General features: G+C 42.9%; 2 protein-coding genes across 4 annotated transcripts in view; one reads left to right on the forward strand and one right to left on the reverse strand.

The window, feature by feature from the left end:
• Positions 1-6,158, forward strand: part of LOC124034629 (ataxin-2-like) — a 24,902-nt gene extending 18,744 nt beyond the window's left edge. Inside the window, 6 exon segments of the mRNA XM_046348053.1 lie at positions 3,261-3,327; positions 3,786-3,964; positions 4,168-4,294; positions 4,605-4,966; positions 5,137-5,311; positions 5,574-6,158. Of these exon segments, the coding sequence (XP_046204009.1) occupies positions 3,261-3,327; positions 3,786-3,964; positions 4,168-4,294; positions 4,605-4,966; positions 5,137-5,311; positions 5,574-5,602 (939 nt within the window). The 3' untranslated portion in view covers positions 5,603-6,158.
• A 4,412-nt stretch (positions 6,159-10,570) lies between these two features.
• The window catches only part of LOC124034630 (SH2B adapter protein 3-like), a 71,587-nt gene continuing 62,157 nt past the window's right edge, over positions 10,571-20,000 (reverse strand). For all 3 annotated transcript variants that reach the window (XM_046348055.1, XM_046348056.1, XM_046348054.1), the window contains one exon: positions 10,571-12,948. In XM_046348055.1, coding sequence (XP_046204011.1) covers positions 12,635-12,948 — 314 coding nt within the window. In that variant the 3' untranslated portion in view covers positions 10,571-12,634. The remainder of the gene's footprint in view (positions 12,949-20,000) is intronic.

The raw sequence follows: 20,000 nt of genomic DNA on the forward strand, positions 1-20,000 counted from the left end.
GTCCATTTTCTCTCGCTCTCTCTTAACTTCCTGCTGTGTACTTGATGACAGGAAGTGCCTATTTCTCATGTGACCAAGGATTAACTTCAAAGCAAATGACAGTATTGGCGACATCGTGTGGAAGCTGTAGGCATTGTAAACTATTTTCCCTTGCCATAGACAATAGAGACTGGCGGAGGGATATTTTGTTTGTTTTTTGTGAAGTTTTCCTTGGGATTTTGCCTGCTAAACACGTTCTGTTATAGTCACAGACATGATTTAACCAGTTTTATAAACTTCAGTGTTTTCTATCCACATATACTAATCATATGCATATACTATATTCCTTGCATGAGTAGCAGGACGTTGAAATTTTGCGCGATTTTTAACAAAAAGCTGTGAAAATTCGCAGCCTCCTTAAAAGGTCACCCTTTTGGCGAAGTAGGCTGTGATTCAATGATAAATTAACAGGCACCGCATCGATTATATGCAACGCAGGACAAGCTAGAAAAACTAGTAATATCATAAACCATGTGTAGTTGTGAATATGTGAAGATTGTTTTTTTTAAGGTGCTTACTAGCATTTAAACTTACCTTGGCTCCTTACTGCACTCGCATAACAGGTAGTCAGCCTGCCACGCAGTCTCCTCGTGGAGTGCAATGTAATCAGCCATGATCGGTGTCCAAAAATGCCGATTACCGACTGCTATGAAAACTGAATTAATCGGTCGACCTCTAGTTTTTTCTAGGTGGGCCGTCTAAGTGTTTCAGGCCACTTATGTCCAAACGGTAAAGAAAAAAAAGTGGGATGTGTGAAGGTTCAGTGTAAACTTAAATGACTAAAACCAGCTATAAAGTACAGTATGTAGAAAACATTATGGCGCTGTTATTTATTTTAAGATCAGTCGGGGACAATCAAATTCCCCAAATAATTAATTCAGTTCTATCTTTGTCAAGACATGGGGCCCCACATTGATTTTGTTACATTTGAGTCACACAAATGGCATAAGCCATGGCAAGATGTGTAGATTGGAGTAAATTAGCTACATAACAGCTACATTTTGTCACTGCGGACAATGGGAGAGTCTCTAAAATTTCCGGTCAGAGACTGCACCATTGACCATGCCCACGGCCCCTCCACGTCCACTACCTAAGCCCCATTTTGACCCAGAAAAAAACCCTGGAATGTATCATTCCCAACCAGAAGGATCACCTTTTCAATTATTTGGGGGTATTTGTATGATCCATCTGTCCTTCTATGCAGTTGTGGCATGCATATGTTAGAGGCCCTTTCTTCCTACTTTAGCCTACATTACTCCCAACTGGCCCAACTGAACCGTTTCACCATTCCACAGTCATTTACTCACTGTCTGAACTCATGTAGAGTAGCCTACTGCTTCTTTGTATTGGTTTGTGACATTTCGGGAGACTTCAGGTGGGTTTGAGTCGAGCTTGAATTATTTTTTTTCTGAGTATCACCTGTCAGTATACAGCAGCGTTGTCTTGATGCTAGTCCTGTTTTGGTGTAGGCCAGTTGGGAGTAATGTAGGACTCGGGAGTGAATGCAGTAGGGCTGGGCCATATCGCCAAAATGTCATGGTATTTTTTTAAATTTTTTATGTTATTTTGTTTTTGATCAATAAAAGTTCTAAATTTGCTTTGAGTAGTGTGACCCTAGGGTGGCAACACATACATTATAAGTGATTACAATGGGCCATTCTCCATTCTGATTGTTTTATACTGTTTAATTCAACTTCAACCTAAAATAATTTCCTGCACTCATTTGAGATCATTTCCACACTGCGGACAAAAATACTAGGCCTTATTTTTAACCAGATGTTGCAATTGCGATTTAGATCAAACCACTTGGGTGAACTTTTAGAAATAGAATATAAATAATGGTGGGCACTTTGAATACAGTGACATGACAACGAATGAAACATGTTATTGTGACAGGGTAGGAACCAAAGTGTTGATCAGTGTTTCCAAGGGGACCCTATAGTCTTTGGCTACATTACATCTTTATTCATACAGCCAACTTGCAATTAGCATTAGTGGCTAAGAAAATAAAAACTAGCTGTTTGCAGATGTAAGAAGCACAAAGTAATTATAGTATGTTTGTGGATTTATATTAAATCCATAAGCAAAAATGAAAATTTGTTGCATGTGCTGCATTGACCATGCAGACCTGAACAAAAGTGTCAGGTGGTCAAGCAACAACAAATGCGCTCCTTGAGTGACAGGGATGGACTAGGTCTGTGTGGAAGCGGCATGGAGAGGGATGACTCAAGTAGTGGAGTAAACTATAAAAGTTAACGTTACACACGGTGTATCACATTAAACGAACCAAACATTCAAATACCCCTATAGAAGGTAAAGTAAAAACTCAAACCGGTCTGTGCATAAATACCTGTGTGTGTGTGTGTGTGTGTGTGTATATAGTAAAATATGGTATACCGCCCAGCTCTAGAATGCAGTTTGAGACTAGTGAATCCGTTCTGAACTATGCAATTGTGTGATGGAGATCTCTGGACATGCGCTGTCTCCAAAAGCACATACAATACATCTCTGTGGCAGATATTGTAAGAAATAAATCTATTTTGGTCTTGAAGTTGCTATGGTGAGCCAACATTAGTCACTTGAGAGAGAAACATTTTCTAGTTACCACAAACAAGCCACTAAAGAATGGTTCTGTTGTTTCTCCCTTTCCTCTCTCCATTAGAAAAGCATTATCTGGAAGGTTTGTGCATTTCTTAAGCTTTCTACTCTTTTTTTTTCTTACCTTTTATGTCCAAATCCGTATGTGATGTTTTGCTTGCTTGAAAATGTCCCATCAGATGTTGGTTTGCCAATTTCTTATTGCAATTGTTTCTAGTTGTCGATCTTATCTTCGTTTTTAACAGCTTACTTTGGTTCATTTGACAACTAATGGTCTCGCTACCTTAGCAATTTTTTTATTTATTCCCAGACTTAAGAATGTCTTCATTTTTAGTTTACAAACTGAAGAAATGCAGAGCAAATGTTGCCATTTGATTAGCCTGCATTGATAATGTGCAGATGAAAGTAGAATATTAAGTGCATGTTTCAGTCATCCAGCTGATAGAAGGGGAGCCCAGTGTGGACAGACGGGTGTATGCATGAGACCAGACAACCCTTCTTCTCCAAGTTTACAAGGCATGCTGTGAACATGGATTGTGGGTGTATGAGGTCAGAGTTGAAAGGGTAGGGGGGCTGAGAAATCAGTGTGTTAACCCTGGTGTTCTTCTGACCTTCTCTGCCAGTCTCCAGCCATGTACCACGTCCAGATGCCTCATATGACGCTGAGCCAGTCCAAGCCCTACAGACCAGGTAAAGTTGAGACTGGCAACGCTGTCTCATGTCTTCCTTGTCCTCATCAATAGCACAGTTCATCTGCCAAATTAACAGCCAAAGACTGCTTCCAGAAGTCAGACATGTTGCCCTCACACATGCGTGCACATGGAGCCAAAGCTGTCTGGCAAACGCATAGTGAAGACATTCTCATGACTTTGTGCAGTAAAATATTCATTTGTTTTGTAGTCGTAACAGCCGGCAGGCATCGGGTGATAGCGCTGCTTTATGTGTGGAGCTTTTGACGGCGTTGTCTAGTCTGCTGGAGAGCCAAACAGTTACACTCACAGTGCTTTTGGAATTCAGCATTTTCATAGATGGATTCGGCATTGTAGACAAATAATTAACTTAAAAGGTTGCCCACCCAGATATATCTCCTGTTGTTCTGGATGTTTGTGTTCTGAACGGTTGTTGTGGTATGCCACTGTCTGCTGCAGTACCCAACATGCCCCAGCAGAGGTCAGACCAGCACCACCCCCAGGGCACGCCCACCATGATGCACCCGGCTGCGGGGCCGCCCATCGTGGCCCAGAGCCCTGCCTACTCAGCCCAGTACTTCACGTGTAGCCCACAGCAATTTACCAGCCAGCAACTGATGCCCCACTACCAGTCACAGGTAACAATCTGCCAAAATAACTACTCTACTCACTTCTATGGACCATGGATAATGGAAAGAAGACCCTATAGATTTTCAGGGCTTGTAGAAGGTATTCCAATACTCCTCCAATGAGCGCATGAATGCCTTAAAATCATCAGCAGTGTCTTTGGAATAGGAACGCACACGTGCAGGCAGTGAGTTCTCCATCTACCCCCCCCCAGGCCCAGCATGTGTTCAGCCCGGTGATTCAGGGTCAGGCCAGGATGATGGCCCCTCCCACCCACGGCCATCCTGGCCAGCTGGTCTCTTCCACCACCCAGTATGGTGAACAGACTCACACCATGTACGGTAAGACTCCACTGTGTGTCAGACCACATTTTCTACTCTTCCCACTATCTGGTTGTGTGTATGTACCTCATCTCACCACCCAGAACCAAATCAGCGACTCTATTTTGGTTCTGGGACCGGTGGTAGAGAGATTTGTAATACGGTTGCATAGCCACACTAATTCCATGTAAAAAGCATAAATGGTGTGCGATTGCGCAATAACCGTTAGATTCTTTTTCTTTTTGGCAAAGCAAACATGTTGACATGTTGTTTCTGTGTAGTCTGTCTGGTCCGTGACAATAACCCAGTCTTTGTTTGGGGGGGGTTTCAGTGTCACAAGGCCCCATGCCGCAGCAGTACGCCCACCCCAATACCACACTGCATCCCCACCCCCAGCCCTCGGCCACCCCCACAGGCCAGTCCCAGCAGGGTGTGCAGCACGGTGGCAACCACCCGGCCCCCAGCCCCGTCCAGCAGCACCAGGCTGCTGCAGCTGCCCAGGCCCTGCACATGGGCAACCAGCCCCAGCAGCAGATGTACCAGGCCCTGGCCCCCACCCCACCCTCCATGACCCCGGGGCCCAACCCCCAGTCCCCCCAGGGCAGCTTCTCCTCGGCCCAGCAGGCAGTCTACCTCCACCCCCAGCAGATGCAGCACGGCTACAACCCCTCCCACATGGCCCACATGCAGCAGGTGAGCTCCACCTTCAGAAGCCCTTCCCTTCACTCTGAGTACATACTATATGAGCAGGTTAGTGGTCCCAGGAACAAAAACACATCTTTTTTTATAGAATCAGTCAGTAACAGTTATATGTATCTTTTTCTACTAAGCTTTTTTCTCTGTCTTGTTCTCTCCCTCTTCAGGCCCATATCCAGTCTGGGATGGTGCCGTCCCACCATGGTAACCCTGGCCACCCTCAGATGATGCTGATGGCCACCCAGCAGCAAGGTGGCCCTCAACCCCAACTCGCCCAGAATGCCCTCAACCCCATCCCAGTGTCCTCCACTGCTCACTTCTCTTACTTGGCTCACCCCCAAGGTATGTCCATATGAAACCCCATCCCTACATGCCTCGGGGAGGACTTCTCCAGTCACCTGACGGCTTGTTCAACTAAACACAAGTCTTAAATTGGGGCAAATAGGTTGTTCATCATCAATGTTTGATCCCATTTCCCAGTCTTTTTGCTAATGATCATTTTGGTTGAAAACTGATATGAATAAATGCTGACATGCAGCTGTATCTAATCTAACCACGACTGGCCAATCAATGATTTGTTCCATTTTGTGTTTTGTCCCTGCAGTACAACAGCACCATCAGCAGCAGCTGTAGAGGGTACTGTGGAGAACATGGACCCCTCTACCACCCTCGCTCTCGGAGTCTTCACACAGAGAATCCACACAGCTCTCATCATGCTACATGTGCGTTCCTCTCCCAGTCAGAATGTTCAGAGGTTTTATTAGTTTAGAGTTGTGCTGATAACAGAAAGGACTCCTTTCCCCCCCACACACACACCTAAGTGGAACTTGATTTGGCTTGCCAATTTAAGAATTGAGAATGTAAAAAAAGTACCGGAGCTTGCATTATGTCTGCACCTTGATATGAAAATTCTTCCGACTTGGGACAGTTTTAAAGTGACTGTTTAATTGCTGCTACTATTGCTGCATTCAAGACTTAAGAACAGGTTCAAACCAAACTAAAACAAATTAAAATCTTCCTGTAATTAATAACAAGTTTGGCTAAAAGGACTGAAGTATTATTTATGAATTGATGGCTAAGGTGATCCCACTTCCCACCTGACCATTATGGAACTTAAGTTAAAATACAGTTTACTTTGTAGATATCCATTTTAAAAAAATTAGGAAAAAAATAAAAGTTTTAAACTGGGTAACTGTCTGTTTATTTTAGCTTTCTGTTTAATCACATTTTTTGAAGTAATGTATAGACCTTGACAAATGTTTGAATTAAGTTGGTCAAAAAGTAGATGACCACTCAAGGCCATGGACAAGATTAGGACCTGGTCCCCTATCCCAGTGATTCTAGAGGGCTGTATAATTGATTGAAGTACTTTGACCATCCAGATCAGTTTGCATGTGATGTCTTTTTAGAAAGGCTATTTGCAAGATTAGAACCTGTGACCTTCAGATCTCTAAATGCCTAGTCAACTGCACCACTTATTTCACAGATATAAAGCTGTTCAGTCAACAAATCACATTTTAAAATAGTTGGGTAAGGTTGGAAAACAAACAGAGCATTGTGATTTGAACTGACAAACGTGGGTTGCGACCAAGTTAACACCCTTCAACCTACCTCCATATGAGCCTTGTCTTTATTTGACTCACCTATAAACTCCACCCCCTGACCTGTCACTAAGCGGTTGAGGCTGAAGTCGTGGCAAGTGGATCTGCAACAGCCGAACACCGTTATAGATTTCCAATAGCAAAGCTCAGATCAACATAAGCTATTGTTAATGAAAGTTTATTTGTCCAAGTAAACATCTCAACCTCCAATATCTCACACAAACTGAAATCGTGTGTGTGTAGGCTACATGATACAATCAATTGGTAACCCTCAGATCACAATTTGTTAATATCCATTAGTCTTACATGAAACGCAGCAAAGTTGTTTCCCGTTTCAGTCACGTCTTTGGTCATGTTTGTCAAAAACAATTCACCTCATTGGTTGACAAGAGGTCATGAAGTTGAAGAGCAACTTCATGACCTTTAATCACATGGTTTGTGTAAAGTACATGTAGGTGCAAGTCGGACAATTATATATTTTTTATCCCCATAATGCAACATACTTTGAAAGGCAGTGACTAACGATCTGCTCGGACGTGCCCAGTGAGTCTGAACTGTCTATACCGGTCTCAATATGGATGGGATCAGTACATATTTTAGCACCAGGTATCAACGAGGCTCAAGAAAAATGTTTCCCAGGTCCCTTAGCGACACCCTTTAATGACCCAGTTCTATTTGAACCCCTAGCACCCTCTGTTCAGACTAAACACGTGAAGACATTATAGGGCTTTGTGGTGGAGCCACTTAATCATTTCGGGGAACACTTGTTGACTCCAAGTGATATTTGTAGATAAACATGAAACCACGAGGGAGGTGTGGAGCTTTTTCAGTCACAAATGTGTTTTGGTTAGCTTTATTTTCCAAAAGTCAAATATACAGTTTATATAAATTTAGAATGCTTATAACTGAGGGAAATGTAACAATTGATCAAAGATCGACAAAAGCTTTGGGGTGGTTTTCTTAGTGATGGAATGTTACAGTGCTAATACATAAATAGAATCAACAGTATTGAGAAGACATGCATTCATCAGTTGAACTCAATGTACAAATGTCAGCCAAGGCATCGCTCAGGGGCCAAAATAAATGCTTGCAAGCAAATGTTCTAATACCTGAGCACAGGAGGTTGGAGGCACATTTTTTTAATTGGTGAGGATTGGCAGGTGGTAATGGCATCAAACATGGTTTCTATGTGTTTTGATGCCAATCCATTTGCACTGTTTCCTTGGGAGTATAAAACAAACCTATGTGCAGACAGTTGAAGAGGAAGCAGCAACCCAGGTCTGCAGTGATGGAATGCACTCGAAGCTTGACACTGACGTAAGTAGGGGTGATCTTTATTGCTGGATGCCAAGTATGAATGGTTTGTTTCTCCAGTGTACAGGTTCAGCCATAATATAAAGTGTTGTTCAATAAGTCAAATCATGGGAAATCTGTTATTGCACTAATTTCTAACGTCAGGCCCGGAGGCAGTCAAGCAGTCTCTCTCTACAGGTCAGAGGGACTGATACCGTTGATTTCCTTTCGCAGAACAGACGTTTGGGTTTAGTTTAAACTTAAGTGCAGGAGACCAACCGTACTTTACAATTGTCTATTGCCCCACCCCACCTAAACACTTAATGTCAGTTTCAATTTTGGAAGATACCCTTGATACATTTGTAGCTCAATTATGCAATGAAAATAAAATATCCTGATCATGTCTAAGATCAACCTGCCTTTGTGCATTTCTTAAACAGGAAACCCTATGATTACCATAAATACTGCATGACATCGAGGTTGATGAGTCGCTGACTAAAGTGTCACTGCTAAGTTAGTGTTAAGCAAGGGGAAAGGGCTACATACAGAAAAGTGAAGGGTGTTAGAGAATTTTCAGAAAGTGTTTAATAAACAAATGTATACCAGAATGGTTGTGCACAGTGTTAAGGACCCACATGGGTTCTTAGTGAGGGCTGCTTTCTAGAGCTCGATGATTAAGAAGCCATAGACAAACATTCAAATGTAGCATCTGCAAACATTTTACGAGCCATAAAAATGCCTTAAGAGAGGACCAGGATGAGTTATCCATTACTTCCTGGTAGCGATGGAGAGCACATGTAAGGACCTTTCTGTTTCATGCTAATCTTTGGCCCTGTACACATTCAGGTTTTACAACGGTGATATTTTTACACAAGGTTTGTGTAAATGTTATTGGGTAGACAAACTGTCATATCATCATTGTGTAAAAGGTTTTGTACAACTGAGTGTGAGGACCAAAGACTAGGTTGGGTTTCATGTCTCCTCCCAAACCCTTTATTCAGTCACATCTCTTGAGGTTTAGCACCAACACACTCCAACTATGAGCCTCTTCCAAACCTACATGGAAGGCTCATTTAGGGTTGTGGAGATCATGAAATTGTCAAGCCAATAACTGCTGGTCTCTACAGTAATGCCTGTTACACCATCACATTAAATCCATTATTCATTTTAGACAGTTCTAAAGAAACAAAGAAAATGTCTATTTCAGAATAGCATACTGAGTTGTACTTATGTTAGACCCTGATATGGCTGTGGGCTACACTAGTTCATTTAGCAGACAAGATATGCTTGGAATTGCGTGGCATTTATTTTATAGAATGAATATATAAAAAATATCCTGGAGGGAGTGCGCACATGCGGCTAGTCTATGTTGAGTAGTTAACAAATATGTACTTCTATATGCTTAGTTTTTTTAAATAACTTTAGTAGGGATGTTATTTTTAATAGTCGCATGAAAGGCATTAGCTCTGTTTCTTGTGCAGGCTGCACACTTCAGTCTCTCAATCACAATTTGACAAGCACTTGATAATCTCACCCTTCAGCCTATTCTCAATTTAATATGGTCTTTACATATAGCCTAATATGTGTAATATTTTTATTAGAATGGCCCACAAATCCCATGTAGCCTGCAATCTAACAGCATATGGAGGTCACGTGCAGTTAGCTTCCCCTATGCTTGCATATTAAAAAGGTAAGATTCTCCCAAAGGAAATTTAATTAAAATTGCCAAAATTATATAGCCTAATTTGCCTAAACATAAATAATTAATAAATATAATCATTCAAAATAAAACTGTTTTAAATCACATGGCCTATATTTGGAAGGAAAGGCAGTTCAATTTGGCAGATATTTGTTGAGTTGCGAATGTCTGAAAATTAGAGAGGCCAGGCATAGAGCAATATTTCAAAATACAATTGCGGGAAAACAGTTTGGAAAGCAAATGATTAATGCTGTAAAGAGAAGACAGTGAAAGGACTTATTGTCTTATCAAAATTCTCAACTTAATTGAGTGAACATTGTTGGGTCAGTGCCACTTAAGTTTGTTTTTGAAAAATGATTTCCAGTTTAGGATGGACACGTCTCACCCCTTCTCGTAGGCCTATAATACGGTCACTGTCAGCTGAGTAGGCTACTCATTTTAATTTGTCCTATTAAAAGAAAAAGATGCTAATGTCTCCCGCCATATGAAGTGTAGTAGAATTGCAGTTATAAAAAGGCCATTTTTCACATGCAAAGAAGAAACGTATCCTATATAGCCTTGGCCTGCTATACGTGCTCAGCAATGGACTGAACGGTCTTTTTTGTTTTACCAACAGTGATTCAGTTATTATTTGCCTAAATTATGACTATCTACTCATCACATTACAAATAGTAAGCCATCTTACATAAGTCTGCAAATGCAATTAGACATGTAATGCTTTATTATAAAAAGGTGCATTTTTATGGTAAATGAGAACATCTCATATTTCTGAACATTGTTTGGGATTCTGTGTTTTCAAATATTGATGACTTTGTCAGTTACTTTTGATGTACACTACCGTTCAAAAGTTTGGGGTCACGAATGTATTTTTAAAGTAACATCAAATTGATCAGAAATACAGTGTAGACATGGTTTATGTTGTAAATGACTACTGTAGCTGGAAACGGCTGATTTTGTTATGGCATATCTACATACAGAGGCCCATTATAAGCAACCATCACTCCTGTGTTGTGTTAGCTAATCCTGAAGATCTCGTACAATTCTGTGTACTACTCCCTTCACAGAACAGCGCAAACTGGCTTTAACCAGATTAGAATAGGAGTGGGAGTCCCTGGTGCACAACTGAGCAAGAGGACTAATGTCTAGTTCGAAACAGACAGATTCATTAAATAGTACCAACAAAACACCTACGTCAACAGTGAAGAGGCGACTCCGGGATGCTGGCCTTCTAGGCAGAGTTGCAAATAAAAAGAAAAGATGGGCAAAAGAACAGACACTGGACAGAGGAACTCTGCCTAGAAGGCCAGCATCCCGGGGTCGCGCCTCTGCGAGTACTATTTAATGAAGCTGTCAGTTGAGGACTTGAGGCGTCTGTCACAAACTAGACACAAATGTACTTGTCCACTTGCTCAGTTGTGCACCAGGGCCTCCCACTCCTTTCTATTCTGGTTAGAGCCAGTTTGCAATGTTCTGTGAAGGGAGTAGTTCATTGTTGTACGAGATCTTCAGTTTCTTGGCAATTTCTCCCATGGAATAGCGTTCAATTCTTAGAACAAGGATAGACTGACGTTTCAGAAGAAAGTTCTTTGTTTCTGGACATTTTGAGCCTGTAATCTAACCCACAAATGCTGATGCTCCAGATACTGAACTAGTCTAAAGGCCAGTTTTCAGCGATGCTAACAATTGTAAAAAGGTTTTCTAATAATCAATTAGCCTTTTAAAATGATAAACTTGGATTAGCTAACAACATGCCATTGGAACACAGGAGTGCTTGTTGCTGATAATGGGCCTCTGTAGATATTCCATAAACAAGTCATTTACAACATTAACAATGTATTTCTGATCAATTTGTTATTTTAATGGACAAAAGAATGCAATTTTCTTTCAAAAACAAGGACATGTCTAAGTGACCCCAAACTTTTGAAATGTACGTCAGTTGGTCTCTACACCGTAATAATGGTCTAGGCTACATGACATGTGCGACTATGATTAGAAAAAGTTGCAAAAAAACCTTACCTTATTGCACACCCTGGGCATCATGAGTGATAGCCAAATATTGTCACCCATCAGACTAATCTTGTCTTTACCTATACTTAATGATGGACCATTATCTTGCACCTGTCGGAAGAGGGGTGGAAAGAATGTGTAATCTACGCACTTAAAATAGCGAATGGAGGTTGCTTTTCCCGTGGTTCATTTTCATTACAGCCAGTTTGGCTATACTCATGTTGTAAAGAGAAGCAATGTGCTTAATATTAGGAAAGTTGAGAAATATAGTAGGCCTAGATTATAGAAAGCTGTGCCTCTTTATTAGAGGCCATCAAAACGCTTTTCTCACGCAATTGCATAGCCTATAAAAATGTTGTGCAACATGAGCTCTCATGAAGTGTTTGATTTGCATTGATGTCAAGAGTGATTAGAGGGACAATAGTGCTGAGCGACTGGCACGTTTGGTAGGCTACTAACCATCAGAGAGCGCAGTTTGAGAAGGCTAGTCACATGGAATTTGACTGTGGTCATGACTCGTCACCGTAACAGCCTTAAGCTCATCACAGTTAAGTTTTTTAATTATTATTTTTTCAACACCTTCATATTCCTACAAAAATAGTCTGCGTACTAAAATACACAGTGTGTAAAAGTACACAATGTGTGCATTTGAGATACACTAATACACAGGGTATCAAAAAACAGAATTCATTTAAATGGAGTGTATGTGTGGAGGGAGTGAACAGACCCCTATAGAAGGGAGGGACTGAGGGAAGACCTTCCATACCAGCGCCACTCACTCCCATGTAGCAACGTCCCTTAGAAGGACCACGACAGCCGCTTCAGAAAATGACAATCATAACAAGATTAGACACTTTCCTAAAAAATACATTCACAATGGACACTCGGGTCGGACCTCTGACACCCAGCCCACGAGACAGACTTCCACTGTGGCATACACGTTCACTCATGAGTCTGTCCTTCGCTCATTTGGAGTCTCAGAGCCACCACTGGGTCGGCTGTGACCGGGAGTCCACCAATTAGAGGAACATATACTGGTTGTTGATGGCCCCGGTCTGGCTTCAGTTAGAGGAACATGTACTGGTTGTCGATGGCCCGCTTGCGGCCTCTGTCTGGCTCCAGTTCGTAGTCGGAGTCCCGTTGAGTGAGGAGGGGTGGGTGGGGGTGACGCAGAATAGGTCTGCGGCCCACAGACTCGCTCCGACGCAGGGGACCCGAGGTGGAAAGGTCTGGGAAGGGCGCAGGGCGTAGGAGAGGGAGCCTGGGCTGGGGAAGGGGGTCTGGAGAGGGGAGCAGGCTGGGGCTGCAGTGGGCTAGGCTGGGTTCGGAGCTCCAGCGGTGCAGGGAGAATGGAACCAGGACAGCGGATGAACTCTGACCTGAAGACAGAGGGATCACAGTATTTATGCTGACAGAAACAGACTGACTTGGAACATCCTTTTTGTGCTGAGTCCCATATACTGTCCCATATACTGTCCCATATACGGTCCCATATACTGTATATTCCCACAATTGTAGCTGTATTAATAGCATCTATTTTTTAAATATGTTTGTGCAGAATGTTAATATCTTTATGTAAAGTGTTAACACGACATCAAGTTTCCATGACGACACCACAGGACCCACCCGAGCTACGATCTTTTCTCTCCCTGATCGTCTGGCAGACGGCATCAGACCTCATGCTCCGATACGAACAGGCTAATCGGGTTGATGCACTATATAGTTGATGTCAGAAGTTTACATACACTTAGTCTTTAAAACTCGTTTTTCAACCACTCCACAAATTTCTTGTTAAACTATAGTTTCGGACATCTACTTTGTACATGACGCAATACATTATCCCAACAATTGTTTACAGACAGATTCTTTCACTGTATCACAATTCCAGTGGGTCAAAAGTTTACATATACTAAGTTGACTGCCTATAAACAGCTTGGAAAATTCCAGAAAAGGATGTCATGGCTTTAGAAGCTTCTGATTGGCTAATTGACATCATTTGAGTCAATTGGAGGTATACCTGTGAATGTATTTCAAGGCCTACCTTCAAACTCAGTGCCTCTACTTGACACCATGGGAAAATCAAAAGGAATCAGGCAAGACCTCAAAAATTGTAGACCTCCACAAGTCTGGTTCATTCTTGGGAGCAATTTCCAAACGCCTGAAGGTACCATGTTCATCTGTACAAACAATAGTACGCAAGTATGACCACGCAGTACTCAGACCCTTTGCAATGAGACTCGAAATTGATCTCCGGTGGATCCTTTTTCCATCGATCATCCTTGATGTTTCTACAACTTGGTGTCCACCTGTGGTAAATTCAATTGATTGGACATGAGGCACACACCTGTCTATATAAGGTCCCACAGTTGACTGCATTTCAGAGCAAAAAGCAAGCCATGAGGTCGAAGGATTTGTCCGTTGAGATCCGAGACAGGATCGTGTCGAGGCACAGATCTGGGGAAGGGTACAAAAACATTTCTGCAGCATTGAAGGTCCCCAAGGACATAATTGCCCCCATCATTCTTAAATGGAAGATGTTTGGCACCACCAAGACTTGCTCGAGCTGGTCGCCCGGCCAAACTGAGCAATCAGGGGAGAAGGGCCATGGTCAGGGAGGTGACCAAGAACCCGATGGTCACTCTGACAGAGCTCCAGAGTTCCTTTGTGGAGATGGAAGAACCTTCCAGATGGACAACCATGTCTGCAGCACTCCACCAATCAGGCCTTTATGTAGTGGCCAGACGGAAGCCACTCCTCAGTAAAAAGGCAAATAACAGCCCGCTTGGAGTTTTCCCAAAAGGCACCCAAAGGACTCTCAGACCATAAGAAACAAGATTCTCTGGTCTGATGAAACCAAGATTGAACACTTTGGTCTGAATGCCGAGCAGAGGAAACCTGGCACTATCCCTACAGTGAAGCATGATGGTGGTAGCATCATGCTGTGAGGATGTTTTTCAGTCTGGGGAAGATCCTTGATGAAAACCTGCTCCAGAGCGCTCAGACTGGGGCGAAGGGTCACCTTCCAACACGACAACGACCCTAAGCACACAGTCAAGACCATGTAGGGGTGGCTTCGGAACAAATCTCTGAATGTCCTTGAGTGGCCCAGCCAGAGCCCAGACTTGAACCTGATCGAACTCTGGAGAGACCTGAAAATAGCTGTGCAGTGATGCTCCCCATCCAAACTGACAGAGCAGAATGGGAGAAACTCGCTAAATACAGGTGTGCCAAACTTTATTTTATTTCACCTTGATTAACTTGTAGCGGCACACCCAAAGAAGACTTGAGGCTGTAATCGCTGCCAAAGGTGCTTCAACAATGTAGTGAGTCTGAATACTTAAAAATACACAACTGAAATGTTAAGAAATGTGTTTAAAAAAATCTAAAAACCTGTTTCTGTCATTATGGGTTACTGTGTGTAGATTGCTGAAAAAATGTAATCCATTTTAAAATTAGGCTAACGTAAGTGTCAAAAAAAATCAAGGGGTCTGAATACTTTCCGAATGCAGTGTGTGCACACACACACATATATACATATACATATGTATATATATATACATATACATATATACATACACATATATACATACATATATACATACATACATACATACATATATACATACACACATATATATACATATATACATATGTGTGTATGTGTATATGTGTGTATATATGTATGTGTGTATATATGTATGTGTATATGTGTGTATGTGTATATATATGTGTGTATGTGTATATGTGTGTACACATATATACACACATATAGATACACACACATATAGATACACACACACATAGATACACACACACATAGATACACACACACATAGATACACACACACATAGATACACACACACATAGATACACACACACATACACACACACACACACACACACACACACACACACACACACACACACACACACACACACACACACACACACACACACACACACACACACACACACACACACACACACACAGTGCCTTGCGAAAGTATTCGGCCCCCTTGAACTTTGCCACCTTTCAGGCTTCAAACAAAGATATAAAACTGTATTTTTTTTGTTGAAGAATCAACAACAAGTGGGACACAATCATGAAGTGGAACTACATTTATTGGTTATTTCAAACTTTTTTAACAAATCAAAAACTGAAAAATTGGGCGTGCAAAATTATTCAGCCCCCTTAAATTAATACTTTGTAGCGCCACCTTTTGCTGCGATTACAGCTGTAAGTCGCTTGGGGTATGTCTCTATCAGTTTTGTACATCGAGAGACATTTTTTCCCATTCCTCCTTGCAAAACAGCTTGAGCTCAGTGAGGTTTGGATGGAGAGAATTTGTGAACAGCAGTTTTCAGTTCTTTCCACACCTGTCCACAACCTCAAACAGTCACACTACAAACTCCACTATGGCCAAGACCAAAGAGCTGTCAAAGGACACCAGAAACAAAATTGTAGACCTGCACTAGGCTGGGAAGACTGAATCTACACTAGGTAAGCAGCTTGGTTTGAAGAAATCAACTGTGGGAGCAATTATTAGGAAATGGAAGACATACAAGACCACTGATAATCTCCCTCGATCTGGGACTCCACGCAAGATCTCACCCCGTGGGGTCAAAATTATCACATGAACGGTGAGCAAATATCCCAGTACCACACGGGGGGGACCTAGTGAATGACCTGCAGAGAGCTGAGACCAAAGTAACAAACATTGAAGATGAAACGTGGCTGGGTCTTTCAGCATGACAATGATCCCAAACACACCGCCCCGCCCGGGCAACAAAGGAGTGGCTTCCTAAGAAGCATTTCAAGGTCCTGGAGTGGCCTAGCCAGTCTCCAGATCTCAACCCCATAGAAAATCTTTGGAGGGAGTTGAAAGTCTGTGTTGCCCAGCAACATGCCCAAAACATCACTGCTCTAGAGGAGATCTGCATGGAGGAATGGGCCAAAATACCAGCAACAGTGTGTGAAAACCTTGTGAAGACTTTGACCTCTGTCATTGCCAACAAAGAGTATATAACAAATTATTGATATAAACAATGTGATTTTCTGGATTTTTTTCTCATTTTATCTGTCATAGTTGAAGTGTACCTATGATGAAAATTACAGGCCTCATCTTTTTAAGTGGGAGAACTTGCGCAATTGGTGGCTGACTAAATACTTATTTTTTTGCCCCACTGTATACATACTCACGTGTGTGTATACATACTCACGTGTGTGAGTGTGTGTGTGTACATACTCACGTGTGTGTGTGTATATATACGTACACACACACACACACACACACACACACACACACACACACACACACACACACACACACACACACACACACACACACACACACACACACACACACACACACACACACACACACACGTGAGTATGTACACGCACACACGTGAGTATGTTCACACACACACACGTGAGTATGTACACACACACGTGAGTATGTACACACACACACACACGTGAGTATGTACACACACACACACACACACACGTGAGTATGTACACACACACACACACACACACACACACACGTGAGTATGTACACACACACACACACGTGAGTATGTACACACACACACACACGTGAGTATGTACACACACACACACACACGTGAGTATGTACACACACACACACACACGTGAGTATGTACACACACACACACACACGTGAGTATGTACACACACACACACGTGAGTATGTACACACACACACACACACGCGAGTATGTACACACACACACACACACGCGAGTATGTACACACACACACACACGCGAGTATGTACACACACACACACACACACGCGAGTATGTACACACACACACACACGCGAGTATGTACACACACACACACACGCGAGTATGTACACACACACACACACGTGAGTATGTACACACACACACACACGTGAGTATGTACACACACACACACACGTGAGTATGTACACACACACACACGTGAGTATGTACACACACACACACACACACACACGTGAGTATGTACACACACACACACACGTGAGTATGTACACACACACACACGTGAGTATGTACACACACACACACGTGAGTATGTACACACACACACACGTGAGTATGTACACACACACACACACGTGAGTATGTACACACACACACACACGAGTATGTACACACACACACACGCGCGAGTATGTACACACACACACACACACACGTGAGTATGTACACACACACACACACACACGTGAGTATGTACACACACACACACACACGTGAGTATGTACACACACACACGTGAGTATGTACACACACACACACACGTGAGTATGTACACACACACACACACGTGAGTATGTACACACACACACACACGTGAGTATGTACACACACACACACACACACACACACACGTGAGTATGTACACACACACACACACACACACACGTGAGTATGTACACACACACACGTGAGTATGTACACACACACACACACACGTGAGTATGCACACACACAAACGTGAGTATGTACACACACACACACACACACACACACACGTGAGTATGTACACACACACACACGTGAGTATGTACACGCACACACGTGAGTATGTACACACACACACACGTGAGTATGTACACACACACACGTGAGTATGTACACACACACGTGAGTATGTACACGCACACACGTGAGATGTACACGCACACACACACGTGAGTATGTACACACACACACACGTGAGTATGTACACACACACACACACACACGTGAGTATGTACACACACACACGTGAGTATGTACACACACACACACACACACACACGTGAGTATGTACACACACACACGTGAGTACACACACACACGTGAGTATGTACCACACACACACACACACACGTGAGTATGTACACACACACAGTATGTACACACACACGTGAGTATGTACACACACACACACACACACGAGTATGTACACACACACACACACACACACACGAGTATGTACACACACACACACATATGTACACACACACACACACACACACACACGTGAGTATGTACACACACACACACACACACACGTGAGTATGTACACACACACACGTGAGTATGTACACACACACACGTGAGTATGTACACACACACACGTGAGTATGTACACACACACACGTGAGTATGTACACACACACACGTGAGTATGTACACACACACACGTGAGTATGTACACACACACACGTGAGTATGTACACACACACACACACACACACACACACACACACACACACACACACACACACACACACACACACACACACACACACACACACACACACACACACACACACACACACACACACACACGCGAGTGTACACACACACACACACACACACACACACGTGAGTATGTACACACACACACACACACACACACACGTGAGTATGTACACACACACACACACACACGTGAGTATGTACACACACACACACACACACGTGAGTATGTACACACACACACACACACACACACGTGAGTATGTACACACACACACACACACACGTGAGTATGTACACACACACACACACACGTGAGTATGTACACACACACGTGAGTATGTACACACACACGTGAGTATGTACACACACACGTGAGTATGTACACACACACGTGAGTATGTACACACACACGTGAGTATGTACACACACACGTGAGTATGTACACACACACACACACACACGTGAGTATGTACACACACACACACACACACGTGAGTATGTACACACACACACGTGAGTATGTACACACACACACGTGAGTATGTACACACACACACACACACACGTGAGTATGTACACACACACACGTGAGTATGTACACACACACACACACGTGAGTATGTACACACACACACACGTGAGTATGTACACACACACACACGTGAGTATGTACACACACACACGTGAGTATGTACACACACACACGTGAGTATGTACACACACACACACGTGAGTATGTACACACACACACACACGTGAGTATGTACACACACACACACGTGAGTATGTACACACACACACACGTGAGTATGTACACACACACACACACACACACACACACACACACACACACACACACACACACACACACACACACACACACACACACACACACACACACACACACACACACACACGTGAGTATGTACACACACACACGTGAGTATGTACACACACACACACGTGAGTATGTACACACACACGTGAGTATGTACACACACACACACACGTGAGTATGTACACACACACACACACACACGTGAGTATGTACACACACACACACACACACACACACACACGTGAGTATGTACACACACACACACACGTGAGTATGTACACACACACACACACGTGAGTATGTACACACACACACACACA

Source organism: Oncorhynchus gorbuscha, linkage group LG04, assembly GCF_021184085.1.
Source record: "Oncorhynchus gorbuscha isolate QuinsamMale2020 ecotype Even-year linkage group LG04, OgorEven_v1.0, whole genome shotgun sequence".
Taxonomy (NCBI): Eukaryota; Metazoa; Chordata; class Actinopteri; order Salmoniformes; family Salmonidae; genus Oncorhynchus; species Oncorhynchus gorbuscha.